Here is a 20669-nt window from a genome sequence, read left to right on the forward strand (position 1 = left end):
ATCAGAAAAAAAAAAAAGATATTAGAGGACAATCCAAAACCAACACCTGGTCAGATAAAAATAAATGAGTTTAATGAAATAATGCAGATCTGCGTTTCGGCACACAAGTGCCTGCCCTCAGGAGTCAATGGTATCTGTATGGTTAGTCTGATATAACTGATAACCACATGTACCAGGACAACAAATACACGCAGCAACTTAAATCAAAGGCAAGTGCTCCCCGAAAGGTTTGTTTGCTAAATCTGGCAATGTAAAACACAACTCAGGTATGTCAAACAAGAAACAGAAGAGAACAGAAGCGGCTGGTGTAGTTATAAGCAGTGCAGTTTTTTTTGTTTATAACTACATCAGAAGCTTCTGTTCTTATTCTTGCTCAACACACCTGTGCTACATTTTGTGTTGCCAAAGTACAATCCACAATTTTTACAGTAGCTTCTCTCTCTCTTTTATATATATATATATATATATATATATATATTTATTGCACGTCAGATAAGCGCATGCTCTGTTTAACTGCATGCCGTTTTTGTGCACGTCGGATAAGCGCATGGTCTGTTTAACTGCATGCCGTTTTTGGCGCCATCAATTTCTATGGGGACAAACTTCGGTTTAGCGCACCACTGATAAGTGCAAGATTCGCTTATATGCATGGTTTAAGACCGCTCCTCTGCAGGAAAGACTCCGTATAAGTGCGCGCACGTAATATGGAAGCAAATTGGCGCGCGACAACCAATGAGATTTCAAATTACCGCCCCTTTAACTGCCACAGGCAGAATAAGTGAAACAATGTTGTTAGAGTGTACAATGGGGTAGTGGTCGCGGCGGAACTGTAAGACTTTAACACTGGCTGAACGAATAGAAGTTCTTAAAAAATTAGAAAACAAACAAAGTCAAGCATCTATTGCTAAAGAATATGGTGTCAATCCCAGTCAAATTTCATGTGTCTTGAAGCAGAAAGACCAGCTTCTGGAAGACTGGCAAAACAATACAAATCCACAACAGAAATGAAAACGGGCGGGAAAAGCTAAGGAGGTAGAAGATGCTCTTCTTCGGTGGTTTTCTCGAGTCAGGGGCAGACAGTTTCCTATCAGTGGTCCACTGCTTATGGAGAAAGCTAACCAGCTAGCAGAAAGTCTTGGACTGACTGAATTCAAAGCCACTGTTGGATGGCTGGAAAGATGGAAGGAGAGGAACAGCATAAAATTCAAGAAACAGCATGGTGAGTAACAAGACGCTGATGACTTTGGTGCTGAAAATTGGGTTGTTTCAGTTCTTCCTACCATCTTGAATGAGTTTGCACCTCGTGACACTTTCAATGCTAACGAAAACGGTCTCTACTGGTGAGCAATTCCTGATGGAACACTTGCATTCAAACATGCCGAAACTACTGGAGGTAAAACATTGAAGGACCGACTGACGATCCTCCTTTGCTGCAATATGGATGGGAATGAGAAGTACATAAGTACATAAGTAGTGCCATACTGGGAAAGACCAAAGGTCCATCTAGCCCAGCATCCTGTCACCGACAGTGGCCAATCCAGGTCAAGGGCACCTGGCATGCTCCCCAAACGTAAAAACATTCCAGACAAGTTATACCTAAAAATGCGGAATTTTTCCAAGTCCATTTAATAGCGGTCTATGGACTTGTCCTTTAGGAATCTATCTAACCCCTTTTTAAACTCCGTCAAGCTAACCGCCCATACCACGTTCTCCGGCAACGAATTCCAGAGTCTAATTACACGTTGGGTGAAGAAAAATTTTCTCCGATTCGTTTTAAATTTACCACACTGTAGCTTCAACTCATGCCCTCTAGTCCTAGTATTTTTGGATAGCGTGAACAGTCGCTTCACATCCACCCGATCCATTCCACTCATTATTTTATACACTTCTATCATATCTCCCCTCAGCCGTCTCTTCTCCAAGCTGAAAAGCCCTAGCCTTCTCAGCCTCTCTTCATAGGAAAGTCGTCCCATCCCCACTATCATTTTCGTCGCCCTTCGCTGTACCTTTTCCAATTCTACTATATCTTTTTTGAGATACGGAGACCAGTACTGAACACAATACTCCAGGTGCGGTCGCACCATGGAGCGATACAACGGCATTATAACATCCGCACACCTGGACTCCATACCCTTCCTAATAACACCCAACATTCTATTCGCTTTCCTAGCCGCAGCAGCACACTGAGCAGAAGGTTTCAGCGTATCATCGACGACGACACCCAGATCCCTTTCTTGATCCGTAACTCCTAACGCGGAACCTTGCAAGACGTAGCTATAATTCGGGTTCCTCTTACCCACATGCATCACTTTGCACTTGTCAACATTGAACTTCATCTGCCACTTGCACGCCCATTCTCCCAGTCTCGCAAGGTCCTCCTGTAATCGTTCACATTCCTCCTGCGACTTGACGACCCTGAATAATTTTGTGTCATCGGCAAATTTAATTACCTCACTAGTTATTCCCATCTCTAGGTCATTTATAAATACATTAAAAAGCAACGGACCCAGCACAGACCCCTGCGGGACCCCACTAACTACCCTCCTCCACTGAGAATACTGGCCACGCAATCCTACTCTCTGCTTCCTATCTTTCAACCAGTTCTTAATCCATAATAATACCCTACCTCCGATTCCATAACTCTGCAATTTCTTCAGGAGTCTTTCGTGCGGCACTTTGTCAAACGCCTTCTGAAAATCCAGATATACAATATCAACCGGCTCCCCATTGTCCACATGTTTGCTTACCCCCTCAAAAAAATGCATTAGATTGGTGAGGCAAGACTTCCCTTCACTAAATCCGTGCTGACTTTGTCTCATCAGTCCATGTTTTTGTATATGCTCTGCAATTTTATTCTTAATAATAGCCTCCACCATCTTGCCCGGCACCGACGTCAGACTCACCGGTCTATAATTTCCCGGATCTCCTCTGGAACCCCTTAAAAATCGGAGTAACATTGGCTACCCTCCAGTCTTCCGGTACTACACTCGATTTTAGGGACAGATTGCATATTTCTAACAGTAGCTCCGCAAGTTCATTTTTTAGTTCTATTAATACTCTGGGATGAATACCATCAGGTCCCGGTGATTTACTACTCTTCAGCTTGCTGAACTGACCCATTACATCCTCCAAGGTTACAGAGAATTTGTTTAGTTTCTCCGACTCCCCCACTTCAAATATTCTTTCTGGCACCGGTGTCCCCCCCAAATCCTCCTCGGTGAAGACCGAAGCAAAGAATTCATTTAATTTCTCCGCTACGGCTTTGTCCTCCTTGATCGCCCCTTTAACACCATTTTCGTCCAGCGGCCCAACCGACTCTTTGGCCGGTTTCCTGCTTTTAATGTATCTAAAAAAATTTTTACTATGTATTTTTGCTTCCAACGCTAATTTCTTCTCAAAGTCCTTTTTTGCCCTCCTTATCTCCGCTTTGCATTTGGCTTGGCATTCCTTATGATCTATCTTGTTACTTTCAGTTGGTTCTCTTCTCCACTTTCTGAAGGATTGTTTTTTGGCTCTAATGATTTCCTTTATCTTACTGTTTAGCCACGCCGGCTGACGTTTAGTCTTTTTTCCCTTTTTTCTAATACGTGGAATATATTTGTCCTGAACCTCCAGGATGGTGTTTTTAAACAGCATCCACGCCTGATGCAAGTTTTTTACTCTGCGAGCTGCTCCTTTCAGTCTTTTTTTCACCATTTTTCTCATTTTGTCGTAATCACCTTTTCTATAGTTAAACGCTAGCGTACTTGATTTCCTAGTTTCACTTCCTTCAATGCCAATATCAAAACCGATCATATTATGATCACTGTTATCAAGCGGCCCTCGTATCGTTACCCCCTGCACTAGATCATGAGCACCACTAAGGACTAAGTCTAGTATTTTTCCTTCTCTTGTCGGCTCCTGAACTAGCTGTTCCATGAAGCTGTCCTTGATTTCATCAAGAAATCTTATGTCCCTTGCGTGTACAGATGTTACATTAACCCCTTATGATTAGAAAGAGCAAACAGCCCCGTTGTGTCATACGAGGCTAATGCAAATTCATGGATGACTGGGGAAATTTGGAAGCAGTGGCTAAAGAAGTTAGACACTAGAATGCGGGCACAAAAGCTTTGTGATAATTGTGCTGCACACAGGGATGATGTCAGGCTGTTTAACGTCAAGTTGGTCTTCCTGCTACCAAACACTACCTCTCTGATTCAACCTATGGATCAGGGCATAATAGCTAATTTCAAACAACATTATCGGGCTCTTGTGCTACGTCGTCTGATCAGCTTTATGGATGACCAGACTGGCAAGGATAAATGTGCTGTTGAACTGGCTCATAATCAATCACTGTTGGATTTCCTACATATGCAGAAAAGCCTGGAATCATGTTGCACAGGCAACCATTGTGAACTGGTAAGTGGACAAGCTTTGTTAAGGATGTAGAGAGGGACGCAACAGATGCAGCTGTTGCAAACACGTCAGATGAACAGGTTATTGACATCCCAGCCGGTGTTACTGAAGAGAGTTTCATCACTACGTAGCTGTTGATTAAGATGTACAAACAGCTGATAACACTAATGTCGAGTTGTGCGCCTACACGCAGGCAATAATGGCTGATGATGAAACAGAGGACGAAATGAGCAGCGAGGCACATGATGACGAAATTCAACAACCTCCTGTCACTTTTGCAAGAGCGCTGGAGAGTCAACATCATGTGGTCCTATCTGGAGGCCACTGGAAGTCAGTGCTATGAGAGTTTTTACCATCTGGCAGAAGTAATCTATGGAACTCAGAGACCCAATAGTGTACAGAGGACTATAACTGATTACTTCAGTTAATGGAGACTGTATGTATAATAATAAACAGTACTGTACATATGTTTATCAGATGTGAACCTTCTTTGGATCACAACGGTTAAGTGTACGCTCCGGTCAACTGCATGAGAGAGTGAGAGAGAGAGAGAGAGATTTAAGTGCAAGGGTCTGGGACCAAAGAAATGTATGCAGTTGACCCAAAGAAGCTTGACATCTGATAAACATATGTACAGTACTGTTTATTATTATACATACATATATATACATACACACAGTGCAATTCGCTTAAGTGCAAGGGTCTGGGACACTCTAACAGTACATGAAAACACATAAGAACTTAAATCAGCACAGTCATCCTATTTGTCTATACTACACTACAACTTGCTAGTCACACACACAAACACAGGATGCACATACTACAGCAAGACTTGCTTATTCTTCCTATCCTAGCTGAGATTATACTCACGTACCTTTCTGGCTTATTCTTCCTATCCTAGCTGAGATTATACTCACGTACCTTTCTGACTTCACATGCAGCTTCCATAACTACCTTATTTTCTAACTCCTGGTACTCTATCTTATTTATGTGTACACCTTTGCATACATCCTATGCTATCTTAAATTGATGTATTGCATATTGTGTTTACATTGTAAGCAGCATACTAAGCCAAACAATGTATTGTTATTTCAATATTTTTACTACTGTAATTGTCTGCTGCCTCTGTTCAACTTATTCTTGATATAGACCATCTTGGGTCAATTTCTTCAAAAAGGCAGTATATCAATTATAATAAAACATAAAATAAAATATACTGCTCAAGTTAAAGATATATGCCAGTGATCAGTTGTACAAGCTTGACCACGTGTTGGACACCATTCTCTATTGAAATCACATTTATTGCCTTCTTTTTTTGTCTGTATCATTATGAGTGTATTAATGCTACACACAAGGTCACGCCCATCACCCAACCCTTCAAACCTTTTTCCTACCAATATGTATCTCAAGCATGCCTAAATTGTCACAATATTATCCACTAACTATATATACTATGAGATTATCTGTATGGATGCCAAGCCTCAAATATATCCAAGTAGGTCAATATAAAGTTTTAAATTACAAAGGCAGAAGAAGATTTCTAAGACCCTCAAAGCTGGTCTAACTGGGGAAAGCTTGCACTTTGGTTCTTTTCAGCTCTTTCATTAGAGGCACTCTCAAAAAAAGCAGAATACAAGAAATTAATAGCTTACACTTATGTCATTTAAGCTTAATGTAAAATCATTTTTATCTTAGCCTGAAAACAAAAAAAACAGTACTGACTAAGGTTCTGTAAAAAAAAAAAAGCAGTACAGAACAAAGCGTGGATTAGAGATAAGTTTATGGTTACCAACTGCTAAAAAAACACAAAATACAACTTCATATAAAAAATGGGAAAATTAGGTTCTTACCTTGGTAATTTTCTTTCCTTTAGTCATAGCAGATGAAGCCATTACGTATGGGTTGTGTCCATCAAACAGCAGGGGGAGATAGAGAGCACTCAAATTTCACAGTGCCACATGGTCAGCTAGCTCCACTGCCTCTTCAATATTTGAAGCTTCCAAAGCAGTATAACAAACCGCAATGGGAATAACATGAACTTTCCTCACAGCGAACGATGGCCCCGTAACAAGGGCATGAACTCAAAAGGAGGGAATGAACACATCCTCCTGGAGGGAATAAACTCGTCCTCCTCTTTGTATTTATGGAGGGAATATACACATCCTCCTGGAGGGAATGAACTCAACCTCCTACACATGAACTGGAGGGAATGAACTCATTCTCCTATAAGTGAACAAGAATCCTGAAGACTGTTTTCCAACTTTCTCCCAAGGAAGGATTAGAACTTCAGGAAACAAGAACAGAACCTGAAACAGATTCACATCATACAGACAATCATACAGGGAGGGCTCATGGCGTCATCTGCTATGACTAAAGGAAAGAAAATTACCAAGGTAAGAACCTAATTTTCCCTTCCTTGTCATCAAGCAGATGAAGCCATTACGTATGGGATGTATCAAAGCAATGCCTATATAAGGTTTGGAACAAGTCACACCACGCGCTAGCACTTGTGTTCCAAAACGCGCATCCCTCCTAGCAGCCACATCCAGCCTGTAATGTCGGGCAAATGAGAGCTTCAAAGCCCATGTTGCTGCACTGCAAATCTCATGAAGAGAGAGTGCTCCAGTTTCAGCCCAAGAGGAAGAAATTGCTCTTGTAGAATGTGCCTTAAAGGCTACACGTGGAGGCCGGCCGGCAAGCAGATAAGCTGAAAAGATAGCTTCTTTGAGCCAGCGGGCAATAGTGGCTTTAGACGCTGGAGACCCTCTGCGAGAGCCTGATATTAAAACAAACAAATGATCAGAGGTCCTGAAAGAATTAGTAACTCGCAGATACTGCAACAGAGTCCTGCGCACATCCAACAGGTGCAACTGCCCAAAGGATTCTGGAAACTCCTCCTTAATAAAAAAGAGGGTAGAAAAATAGGCTAGTTTAGGTGAAACGCTGAAACCACCTTAGGCATGAAGGAAGGCATGGTCCGAACCGTGACCCCGGACTCTGAAAATTGCAGAAATGGCTCTCGACAGGACAGCGCCTGGAGTTCTGACACACGTCTCGCCGAAGTAATGGCCACCAGAAAAACGGCCTGTAGTTTCAATTCTTTCTCTGAAGCTCGCCATAGCGGCTCAAAAGGAGAACCCTGCAGAGCCTTCAAAACTAGCCTCAGGTTCCAAGCTGGACAAGGTGCCCGCACGGGAGGACGGAGCCGAAGCACCCCTCTAAGAAACTGTGCCACATCTGGATAAGCAGCTAAAGACACGCCTGCAACCTTACCATGAAGGGAGGCCAATGCTGCCACTTGCACCCGCAGGGAATTATAGGACAAGCCTTTTTGTACACCATCCTGCAAAAAATCTAGAATCGGCGAGACAGGAGCCCGCATGGGTGTGATCACTTAACACACCAAGCCTCAAACTGGCGCCAGATCCTGGCATAAGCCACGGAAGTGGACCGCTTGCGGGCCTGTAGGAGAGTGGAAATAACATTATTGGAATAGCCTTTGCCTCTCAATTGCGCCCTCTCAATAGCCATGCCGTAAGACCAAAACAGCAGGCGTCCTCCATGGCCACCGGTCCCTGCGACAACAGGTTCGGTACCAGAGGTAAAGGAAGGGGAGCCTCCACTAGCATCTGTCGGAGGTCCGCATGCCAAGGCCCCCTGGGCCAATCCGGGGCGATGAGAACCCCTTCTCCTGGGTGAAGCCGAATCCGCATGAGCACACGCCCTATCAAGGGGCCACAGAAGGAACACATACCAAAGGCCCAGAGGCCAGGGTTGCGCCAAGGCATCCAACCCGGCTGAGCGAGGATCTCTCCGTCTGCTGAAAAGCACGGGACTTTGGCATTTGAGCTTGTCGCCATAAGATCCATTACGGGCTTGCCCCATTTGGCACATATCTGCAGGAATACTTCGTCTGCCAGTTCCCATTCCGCTGGATCGATTTGATGCCTGCTTAGATAATCGGCTTGCACGTTGCTCTGACCTGCAATGTGAGCTGCTGACAGAAACTGTAGATGCAGCTCGGCCCAGTGGCAAATATGTTCGGCCTGCGCGGCCAGCACTCTGCACTGAGTGCCGCCTTGTCGGTTTATGTAGGCCACCGTTGTCGTGTTGTCCGACATCACTCTGACTGCCAATCCTTCCAGGGTCACTTGAAAGGCCAGAAGCGCCTGAAACACCGCTTTCAACTCTAGGCGATTGATGGACCACTCCGACTCGTCGGGTGTCCAAAGACCCTGGGGGCATGCTTCCCCTTGCAATGTGCGCCCCAGCCCTTCAGGCTGGCATCTGTCACCACTAGGCACCAATCAGGGAGCGCCAGCGGCATTCCTCACCGCAGCATGCTGTCTGAGAGCCACCACTCCATGTTGAGTCAGGCCGCAGGGAGCCAAGAGAGTCTGCATTGATAATCCTGAGATACTGGAGACCATCGTTGAAGCAGGGAATACTGCAGAGGTCTCAGGTGCGCTCTCGCCCAGGGCACCAAATCCAAGGTGGCCGTCATCGATCCCAACAGCTGGACAATGTCCCAAGCTCGCGGACGGGGCATCCTCAGGAGCAGACGGACCTGATTCTGAAGCTTGCACCGCCTTTGCTCGGGTAGGAATACATATCCCGAGTCTGTGTCGAACCGTGCCCCCAAATATTCTAGAGATTGCGAGGGGGTCAGGTGACGTTTGGCTACATTGACGACCCAGCCCAGAGATTGCAGTACTGAGACCACTCTGGCTGTAGCTTGATGGCTCTCTGTTGCAGACTCCGCTTTGATGAGCCAGTCGTCTAGGTACGGGTGCACTCGGATACCTTCTCGCCTGAGAAAAGCAGCAACTACCACCATTACCTTGGAAAAGGTTCAGGGAGCTGTGGCGAGGCCAAAAGGCAAGGCCCGAAACTGGAAATGTTTTCCCATCACTCAAACCACAGAAACTTCTGGTGCGGGGGCCAAATTGGAATGTGCAAGTAAGCACCGCCGCACTGACGGAGCGCAGGGTTTCCATGTGAAAATGCCGCACTCTTAGGGACTTGTTTAATTCTTTTATGTTCAGAATAGGGCGAAAAGACCCACCTTTTCGTGGCACCACAAAGTAAATGGAGTAGCGGCAGCAGCTGAAATCGGCAGGAGGCACCGGGGGAAACCGCCCCACTGTGAATCAAGCCTTGTAAGGTCTTCCTCTACCGCCGCCCGTTTGGCGGCAGAACCGCATCGGGACTCCACAAACATGTCTCTTATCGGGGCATCGAATTCGGTATCCTTCTCTGATCAGGTCCAAGACCACTGATATGAGGTAATCTTGGCCCACTCATCGAGAAAGAGGGAAAGACGTCCTCCTATAACAGGAATCGAGGAGGGGGCCGGCGCACCCTCATTGAGAGGGTCGCCCTTGAACTCCAGGTCTTGAGCCTGCCACTGCGGAACGTTTGTCCAAGCGAAAGGAGTTCCTCTGCTGAAAACCGGCCACGAGAAGTGGACCCAGCTGAATGCCCCGGGCGGTACCTTCTAGCTTCACGGAAACGAGATCTATAAGAGAAGTGAACCGCCTGACCCTTGGAGGGAGGCCGCGGCCTATCCTCGGGTAAGCGCTGGGGTTTAGCATCTCCCAGGCCCTTCACAATTTTCTCCAACTCCTCACCCAACAGGAGAAGGCCTTGAAAGGGCAACTTCACCAACCTTTGCTTAGAGGCCATGTCCGTCGCCCAATGCCGTAGCCACAGAAGACGGCGAGCCGCCACTGCTACAGCCATCTGTTTAGCCGAAGCTCTGACAATATCATAAAGGGCGTCAGCCAAAAAGGACAAGGCCGACTCCATTCGCAGAGCCACTTCAGACAAGGGCTCTGCTCCATCACCGGGCTGTTCCACTGCCTGTTGCAACCATGCCAGGCAGGCTCCAGCAGCATAACAACTGCATGCAGATGCCCGAATAGTAAGACCAGCAATTTCAAAGGACCATTTAATTGCTGATTCCAGTCTATGGTCTTGCATATCCTTCAGGGCAACACCTCCTTCAAACGGGAGGGTAGTTCTCTTTGTCACAGCTGTGACTAGGGCATCCACCTTAGGTATTGCAAAGCGAGCCAAATGCTCCTCACTCAGAGGGTATAATTGCCCCATAGCCCTGGAAACTTTCAAAGGTCCTTCGGGGTCAGCCCATTGAGCTGAAATAAGCTCTTGGATGGAGTCATGCAAAGGAAAGGCTCGAGCAGGCTTTTTGGTACTTGCAATCCTCGGATTTCCAGAGGAGGCCACGCCACTCCCAGGATCTTCAATAGAGAGGACCTGTAAGACAAATCTGAAATAAGCGCTGGCAGCTCCTCGCGGTGGAAAATCCTCACCGCGGACGGATCATCTGGATCCAGTGGCCCTTCTGCACCTTCCTCTGGTTCCTCTGGCCACGAGGGCCTGCCAGACCCCTCAGAGTCACCACATCCCAACCACGGGGGGGGGGGGGGGTGCGCGCCACTCTCTGAAGGGGAATTTACCCTTCTGCGCTTCTCTTGCGGCCAGCTATCAGGGAAAAACGCCTCAGAGGGCAATCTCAGGCCTGCATCCACCGGAGGGGCAGTAATGGGGGGCCGTAGAAAACCCCTGTAGCTGAGCTCATTTAAGCATATATGCATTATGAAGCAATAATACAAAGTCAGGGGAGAAAAACTCGCCCTGGGCACCCGGTTCCAGTCCGGGGCTAGTAGCTCTTTGGCTAGCCTCAATTCGAGGGCCCCCTCCGGTCTCCAGACCCTCCGCCTCAGCGGGGGTCGCGCCATGTGGTGCTTTCAAAATGGCGCCCGCTGCCAGCTCCACCGAGCGGGAAGAATCATCGCTCGCCATGCTCGGGCCGGCTCTTACGCCTGAACAGCACGCTTTACAGAGCCCCGCTACTGATCTGCGCTTGCCACACTTGGAACAGCGCTTAACACTCTCTGCAGCCATCGCCGAAAAACGGCGGAAAATTCAAAATGGCGGCTTCGCGCCAAAAACGTCCCGATCGCGGGCCCTCCCCGGAGGAGTCAGAAAACACTCTTACCTCACTGGACCGAGTATACAAGCTCTGGTCACGCTGTAGAAACTGAAGAAAACCTCTTGCTTTTTTTTTTTTTTTTTTTTAAACGCTGTAAGGTAAGTAGAGAAAACAGCAAAAGATGCAATCAAATCAACTCCGGAGGTACAGAACAGTGGGAAAGGCAGGGAAAAGCGAACCAATGTGCCTGCATCCACCAAGTATAGAGTGGGAAAGAGCAGGGAAAAGTGAAACTAATGTGCTCACATCCACTGGGGGGATGGGTAAGGCAGGGAAAGGGCTAACCTATGTGCCTTTAAAGTGAAGCTGCTATAGCCTCTAACACCCTGGCTAACAACTGGCAAGCCAGGAGCCACCCCCAGGCAGATTTTTTTTAAGGAGCTTGATCAAGCTGCAACCACCCTGCTTGGGGAGATAGAGAATACTGGAGAGGCAGTGGAGGTAGCTGACCATGCGGCACTGTGAAATTCGAGTGCTCTCTATCTCCCCCTGCTGGTTGATGGACACAACCCATACGTAATGGCTTCATCTGCTTGATGACAAGGAATCGTTTCACCTGTTAGTACCTTTAAAAGTATCACACACACACAAGTCAGTGTTATAAGTCAGTATTATTATGATATAGGAAAAAATTTAGCACTCCACATTTACAGCCCCTATTCCATGACTCTAATGCATTAATTGCCCTACATACAGCCTGAGCAGCTGCCTAATGGTTAGAGCAGTGGGCTGAGAACCCAGGGGAGCCCCATTCAAATCCCACTGCAGCTTCTTGTGATCTTGGGCAAGTCACTTAACCTTCCACTGTCCCAAGTACAAAAACTCAGATTGTGACCATCCAAGTAAGAGAAAAATGTCTACTGAACCCGAATATACACTGCTTCGATAGCTTTCTGGCATGCAGATAGTATATAAGAAATTAAATATAAGCAGAAATAGCTGGCTGAACATTTTTATGGTCTCCCAAAAAGAGTCTCATTAATACAGCAATTAAATTTACTTTAAACTATCATATTTTCTAAAAATTAACTGCATAGTAACTAAAATGAGCCAAGTATGCTAGATAATAAAATCAATATACTAGAGTTTCCTCAGAAGAGCAGGACATGCAGTAGTACAGCAACAAGATGAAATTTGTTACTGCACAAGATATTAAATGATTAGGTGGTTATTTTGGAAAATAATATTCAAGCATAGTATTAGCTTAGAGTTAAAAAAGGTAAGTAAAGGCAAGAAGAAAAGAAACCCTTACCTCATCTGCCATGAGCCGCTTCAAAGTCTGTGAGAAAACAAACAAAAAGAGGAAGGAAAAAAAAAGGCAAACTAGATCACTAAGAAAGCAAGATTTATTCTACAACAGATCCCAGAACGCCCACAAATCCAGAAATGACAAAAGAAAGCAAGATTTATTCTACAACAGATCCCAGAACGCCCACAAATCCAGAAATGACAAAAGAAAGATCACAAAAAAAGGAGCGCATGCCAGTGAATACCTACAACCAGAGAAGACTATAAACGACTTTCCCTTATTCCATTACAGAAGTCTTAAGAACCATGGACTGGGACAGTATTGTTCGAAGCACTTGGCCAAAGTACTTATTGTAAAAGTAAAAATGTATATTATAATACTTAAGAAAAAGTAAAAGTATAGTGAAGAACACATTTAAAAATGTACTTAAGTAAAAGTAAAAAAGCTATTGCCCAACACATTTGGAGTAAAAAGTACCATACTACAATGAATGTAATTATTAACATCTTTATTCCAACAACTTTACTGCTCTACAATTCAATCCACTTTGCTTTTAGTAAACCTAAATTTTGAGTCATGCTTGTGCTTTGTGCTCAAGAGTCATTATTAAACCAGCTAAAAAGTTGTTCAACTGCACTAGCAGGAAATAGATTTTTCAGTTTAATATAAAGATCCTTCAAATCAGGCCAAGCTGCAAAACTACTGATGTCTTCTGACTGGGGCTGCAGACATTGACCAAAGGAAACCGATATACTCATATCACCCCTCTCCTCAGGTCACTTCACTGGCTTCCAATCAGATACCGCATTCAGTTCAAGCTTCTCCTTCTTACCTAGAAATGCACTCAGTCTGCTGCCCCTCACTACCTCTCTACCCTCATCTCCCCTTACGTTCCCGCCCGAAACCTCCGTTCACAAGACAAATCCCTCCTCTCATTACCCTTCTCCACCACAGCCAACTCCAGGCTACGCTCATTCTGCCTCGCCTCACCCTATGCTTGAAACAACCTTCCCGAGTCCTTACGCCAAGCCCCCTCCCTGCCCATCTTCAAGTCTTTACTTAAAGCCCACCTCTTCAATGCTGCGTTCGGCACCTAACTCTTCCTCTCAGGAATTCCAGACTGCCCCAATTTGTCTGCCCCTATCGGTCTGACTGTTCACGTGTCCTTTAGATTGTAAGCTCTTTGAGCAGGGATTGTCCTTCTATGTAGCGAATGCTACATACCTGTAGAAGGTATTCTCCGAGGACAGCAGGCTGATTGTTCTCACTGATGGGTGACGTCCACGGCAGCCCCTCCAATCGGAAACTTCACTAGCAAAGGCTTTTGCTAGTCCTCGCGCACCGCGCATGCGCGGCCGTCTTCCCGCCCGAACCGGCTCGTGTTCGTCAGTCCCATATGTAGCAAAACAAAGGCAAGGGAAGACACAACTCCAAAGGGGAGGCGGGCGGGTTTGTGAGAACAATCAGCCTGCTGTCCTCGGAGAATACCTTCTACAGGTATGTAGCATTCGCTTTCTCCGAGGACAAGCAGGCTGCTTGTTCTCACTGATGGGGTATCCCTAGCCCCCAGGCTCACTCAAAACAACAAACATGGTCAATTGGGCCTCGCAACGGCGAGGATATAACTGAGATTGACCTAACAATTTATCCAACTAACTGAGAGTGTAGCCTGGAACAGAATAAAACATGGGCCTAGGGGGGTGGAGTTGGATTCTAAACCCCGAACAGATTCTGAAGCACTGACTGCCCGAACCGACTGTCGCGTCGGGTATCCTGCTGCAGGCAGTAATGAGATGTGAATGTGTGGACAGATGACCATGTCGCAGCTTTGCAAATCTCTTCAATAGTGGCTGACTTCAAGTGGGCCACTGACGCAGCCATGGCTCTGACATTGTGAGCCGTGACATGACCCTCAAGAGCCAGCCCAGCCTGGGCGTAAGTGAAGGAAATGCAATCTGCTAGCCAATTGGATATGGTGCGTTTCCCCACAGCCACTCCCCTCCTGTTGGGATCAAAAGAAACAAACAATTGGGCGGACTGTCTGTTGGGCTGTGTCCGCTCCAGATAGAAAGCCAATGCTCTTTTGCAGTCCAATGTGTGCAGCTGACGTTCAGCAGGGCAGGAATGAGGACGGGGAAAGAATGTTGGCAAGACAATTGTCTGGTTCAGATGGAACTCCGACACAACCTTCGGCAAGAACTTAGGGTGAGTGCGGAGGACTACTCTATTGTGATGAAATTTAGTGTAAGGGGCCTGGGCAACCAGGGCCTGAAGCTCACTCACTCTACTAGCTGAAGTAACTGCCACCAAGAAAATGACCTTCCAAGTCAAGTACTTCAGATGGCAGGAGTTCAGTGGCTCAAAAGGAGGTTTCATCAGCTGGGTGAGAATGACATTGAGATCCCATGACACTGTAGGAGGTTTGACAGGGGGCTTTGACAAAAGCAAACCACTCATGAAGCGAACAACTAAAGGCTGTCCTGAGATCGGCTTACCTTCCACACGGTAATAGTATGCACTGATTGCGCTAAGGTGAACCCTTACAGAGTTGGTCTTGAGACCAGACTCAGACAAGTGCAGAAGGTAGTCAAGCAGGGTCTGTGTAGGACAAGAGCGAGGATCTAGGGCCTTGCTGTCACACCAGACGGCAAACCTCCTCCATAGAAAGAAGTAACTCCTCTTAGTGGAATCTTTCCTGGAAGCAAGCAAGATGCGGGAGACACCCTCTGACAGACCCAAAGAGGCAAAGTCTACACTCTCAACATCCAGGCCGTGAGAGCCAGAGACTGGAGGTTGGGATGCAGAAGCGCCCCTTCGTCCTGTGTGATGAGGGTCGGAAAACACTCCAATCTCCACGGTTCTTCGGAGGACAACTCCAGAAGAAGAGGGAACCAGATCTGATGCGGCCAAAAAGGAGCGATCAGAATCATGGTGCCTCGGTCTTGCTTGGGTTTCAACAAAGTCTTCCCCACCAGAGGTATGGGAGAATAAGCATACAGCAGACCTTCCCCCCAGTCCAGGAGGAAGGCATCCGATGCCAGTCTGCCGTGGGCCTGAAGCCTGGAACAGAACTGAGGGACTTTGTGGTTGGCTCGAGATGCAAACAGATCTACCAAGGGGGTGCCCCACACCTGGAAGATCTGGCGCACTACTCGGGAACTGAGCGACCACTCGTGAGGTTGCATAATCCTGCTCAACCTGTCGGCCAGACTGTTGTTTACGCCTGCCAGATATGTGGCTTGGAGCACCATGCCGTGACGGCGAGCCCACAGCCACATGCTGACGGCTTCCTGACACAGGGGGCGAGATCCGGTGCCCCCCTGCTTGTTGATGTAATACATGGCAACCTGGTTGTCTGTCTGAATTTGGATAATTTGGTGGGACAGCCGATCTCTGAAAGCCTTCAGAGCGTTTCAGACCGCTCATAACTCCAGAAGATTGATCTGCAGATCGCGTTCCTGGAGGGACCAGCTTCCCTGGGTGTGAAGCCCATCGACATGAGCTCCCCACCTCAGGAGAGACGCATACGCAGTCAGCACTTTTTGTGGCTGAGGAATTTGGAAAGGACGTCCCAGAGTCAAATTGGACCAAATCGTCCACCAATACAGGGATTTGAGAAAACTCGTGGACAGGTGGATCACGTCTTCTAGATCCCCAGCAGCCTGAAACCACTGGGAAGCTAGGGTCCATTGAGCAGATCGCATGTGAAGGCGGGCCATGGGAGTCACATGAACTGTGGAGGCCATGTGGTCCAACAATCTCAACATCTGCCGAGCTGTGATCTGCTGGGACACTAGCACCCGAGAGACGAAGGACAACAAGTTGTTGGCTCTCGTCTCTGGGAGATAGGCACGAGCCGTCCGAGAATCCGGCAGAGCTCCTATGAATTCGAGTCTCTGTACTGGGAGAAGATGGGACTTTGGATAATTTATCACAACCCCAGTAGCTCCAGGAGGCGAATAGTCATCTGCATGGACTGTAGAGCTCCTGCCTCGGATGTGTTCTTCACCAGCCAATCGTCGAGATAGGGGAACACAAGCACTCCCAGCCTGCGAAGCGCCGCTGCTACAACAGCCAAGCACTTCGTGAACACTCTGGGCGCAGAGGCGAGCCCAAAGGGTAGCACACAGTACTGGAAGTGACGTGTGCCCAGCTGAAATCGCAGATACTGTTTGTGAGCTGGCAGTATCGGGATGTGCGTGTAGGCGTCCTTCAAGTCCAGAGAGCATAGCCAATTGTTTTCCTGAATCATGGGAAGAAGGGTGCGCCCAGGGAAAGCATCCTGAACTTTTCCTTGACCAGATATTTGTTCAGGGCCCTTAGGTCTAGGATGGGACGCATCCCCCCTGTTTTCTTTTCCACAAGGAAGTACCTGGAATAGAATCCCAGCCCTTCTTGCCCGGATGGCACGGGCTCGACCGCATTGGCGCTGAGAAGGGCGGAGAGTTCCTCTGCAAGTACCTGCTTGTGCTGGAAGCTGTAAGACTGAGCTCCCGGTGGGCAATTTGGAGGTTTGGAGGCCAAATTGAGGGTGTATCCTTGCCAGACTATTTGGAGAACCCACTGGTCGGAGGTTATGAGAGGCCACCTTTGGTGAAAAACTTTCAACCTCCCCCCGACCGGCAGGTCGCCCGGCACTGACACGTTGATGTCGGCTATGCTCTGCTGGAGCCAGTCAAAAGCTCGCCCCTTGCTTTTGCTGGGGAGCCGAGGGGCCTTGCTGAGGCGCACGCTGCTGACGAGAGCGAGCGCGCTGGGGCTTAGCCTGGGCCGCAGGCTGTCGAGAAGGAGGATTGTACCTACGCTTACCAGAAGAGTAGGGAACAGTCTTCCTTCCCCCATAAAAACGTCTACCTGTGGAGGTAGATGCTGAAGGCTGCCGGCGGGAGAACTTGTCGAAAGCGGTATCCCGCTGGTGGAGCTGCTCTACCACCTGTTCGACTTTTTCCCAAAAAATATTGTCCGCACGGCAAGTCGAGTCCGCAATCCGCTGCTGGATCCTATTCTCCAGGTCGGAGGCATGCAGCCATGAGAGTCTGCGCATCTCCACGCCTTGAGCAGCGGCCCTGGACGCAACATCAAAGGTATCATATACCCCTCTGGCCAGAAATTTTCTGCACGCCTTCAGCTGCCTGACCACCTCCTGAAATGGCTTGGCTTGCTCAGGAGGGAGCTTGTCCACCAAGCCCGCCAACTGCCGCACATTGTTCCGCATGTGTATGCTCATGTAGAGCTGGTAAGACTGAATTTTGGCCACGAGCATAGAGGAATGGTAGGCCTTCCTCCCAAAGGAGTCTAAGGTTCTAGAGTCTTTGCCCGGGGGCGCCGAAGCATGCTCCCTAGAACTCTTAGCCTTCTTTAGGGCCAGATCCACAACTCCAGAGTCGTGAGGCAACTGTGTGCGCATCAGCTCTGGGTCCCCATGGATCCGGTACTGGGACTCGATCTTCTTGGGAATGTGGGGATTACTTGAAGGCTTGGTCCAGTTCGCCAGCAATGTCTTTTTTAGGACATGATGCATGGGTACTGTGGACGCTTCCTTAGGTGTAGAAGGATAGTCCAGGAGCTCAAACATTTAAGCCCTGGGCTCGTCCTCCACAACCACCGGGAAGGGGATGGCCGTAGACATCTCCCAGACAAAGGCCGCAAAAGACAGACTCTCAGGAGGAGAATGCTGCCTTTCAGGGGAGGGAGTGGGATCAGAAGGCAGGCCATCAGACTCCTCGTCAGAGAAATATCTGATGTCCTCCTCCTCCTCCCACGAGGCCTCACCATCGGTATCAGACACAAGTTCATGAACCTGTGTCTGAAGCCGTGCCCGGCTCGACTCCATGGAAACACGGCCACGGCGTGAGCGTCGAGAGGTAGACTCACTCGCCCGCTCCGGCGAAGCTCCCTCCGCCGACGTCGTCGGGGAGCCTTCCTGGGAGGCGACCGCAGTCGGTACCGCAAGCGGCACCGATGTCGGAGACCTCACCCCGGGCAAGGGGCCAGCCGGCGCCTCACTCGACGGTATCGGTGGCGCAAGCACCCCCGGTACCGGAGGGAAAGGGCGCAACAGTTCTCCCAGGATCTCTGGAAGAACGGCCCAGAGACTCTCGTGCAGGGCGGCTGTGGAGAAAGACATGGAAGCCGATGCAGGCGTCGAAGTCAGAGTCTGTTCCGGGCGTGGAGGCTGTTCCGGGCTGTCCAAGGTGGAGCGCATCGACACCTCCTAAACGGAGAGTGAGCGGTCCTCCCGGTGCTGATGCCTACTGGGTGCCGACTCCCTCGGCGACCCAGAGCTCTCGGTACCGATGCGGGAAGCAGACCGGTGTCGATGCTTCTTTGACTTTTTCAAACGAAGCATGTCACCGGAGCTTCCCAGTACCGACGAGGAGGACGTAGAATCCAGCCGTCGTTTCCTCGGGGCCGAGGCCGAAGAAGGTCGGTCTTGGGGGGGGCTGTACCGCAGGAGCCCTCAGGGTAGGGGGAGACCCACCCGAAGGCTCACCGCCACCAGCAGGGGAATGGACAGCCCTCACCTGCACTCCAGTCGAAGCACCACAGTCCGACGACATCAGCACTAGTGGAGGTCCCAGTACCACCGACGACGCCTTCCGATGTCTCGGTACCGACGATGCAGAGGGTCGATGCCTCGATGCAGTCGATACAGTCGATGCCAAGGTCGGAGGTCTTGACGCTGACGACGTCGATGCACTCGATACTCCCGGTGCTGTTGCCGACGAAGAGCCCGAGAACAACACGTTCCACTGGGCCAATCTCACTACCTGAGTCCTTTTCTGTAAAAGGGCGCAAAGACTACAGGCCTGCGGGCGGTGCCCAGCCCCCAGACACTGAAGACACGACGCGTGCCTATCAGTGAGCGAGATTACCTGGGCGCACCGGGTGCACTTCTTGAAGCCACTGGGAGACTTCAATGAAATGGGCGGAAAAATCACGCCCGCGAAATCAAAACTCGTAATTGCGGTAAGGCACCAAAAAAGAGGGAGAGAAAAAACTCGAACCGAGGCCTCAAAAGGGCCTACCCCGAAAACGAAAGGAAACTTAACGGGGCAAAAACTGGAAATACGGGAAGAGGAAAAAGACCGAAAAGGTCTTTCTCCGAAATTCCCTTTTTTTTTTTTTTTTTAAGTAGCGAAAAGTCAAAAAGACGTGCGAGGGTCAACTTAAGGGGCGCGAACGGCGCAATACGACCGTACCGAGCGCGGACAAAAGAAGACTGACGAACACGAGCCGGTTCGGGCGGGAAGACGGCCGCGCATGCGTGGTGCCCATTGGCACGCGAGGACTAGCAAAGGCCTTTGCTAGTGAAGTTTCCGATTGGAGGGACTGCCGTGGACGTCACCCATCAGTGAGAACAAGCAGCCTGCTTGTCCTCGGAGAATAAATTGTACAGCGCTGCGTAACCCTAGTAGCGCTTTAGAAATGTTAAGTAGTAGTAGTAAATTCATATAGCAAAGAATACTTCATCAAAATCATTGTCATTTCTCTATTAGAAGTAGTGCTGTCTAATTCATTACTTGCATCTTCGTTATCATTGTCATGCTGTCCAATGAAAGAGAAGGTTTTCATAAAGTTATAATCATTGTTTTAACAATTTTTCTCCTGACGGCAAAATCTGAATATCATCAAGAACTGATGCACGAATCCTTTTCAGTCGTAAAGCCAGACAAGCAGACTTCCTCTCTAGAAACTATCAATTCAGTGGACAGTCACCCCAATGAAAAATTTTCCATAGGATGACCAGCAGTCTGTTGAAATAGAGAAATGTGTCTGTTCACCAAGAATTGCTACCAGTTTCTGGTTCATCTCCACTTCAAAGTGACTCAACTCATCACTGTTCTGTTTGGCTGGAGACCAATAACCAATTCAACAAACACAAGCAACTCCACTGTTCTCATACGCTGTGTTCACTGAACACCAAAATTTTAAGATGATGAGGTTTGCAATAGGAAAATCCTGTTCAAGGTTTTGTTGCTTCATTTAGTTTACTGAGGAACTGTCATT

General features: G+C 48.3%; 1 protein-coding gene across 2 annotated transcripts in view; it reads right to left on the reverse strand.

Moving 5' to 3' along the window:
- The window catches only part of DIAPH1 (diaphanous related formin 1), a 676165-nt gene that overhangs the window by 540449 nt on the left and 115047 nt on the right, over positions 1–20669 (reverse strand). The window contains exon 2 of one of the 2 annotated variants that reach the window (XM_030213536.1): positions 12663–12689. The exons of the other annotated variant lie outside the window; for it this stretch is intronic. Within the exon in view, the coding sequence (XP_030069396.1) occupies positions 12663–12689 (27 nt within the window). The remainder of the gene's footprint in view (positions 1–12662; positions 12690–20669) is intronic. 2 annotated transcript variants of the gene reach the window in all.

Source organism: Microcaecilia unicolor, chromosome 8 (assembly GCF_901765095.1).
Source record: "Microcaecilia unicolor chromosome 8, aMicUni1.1, whole genome shotgun sequence".
NCBI classification, from domain to species: Eukaryota; Metazoa; Chordata; class Amphibia; order Gymnophiona; family Siphonopidae; genus Microcaecilia; species Microcaecilia unicolor.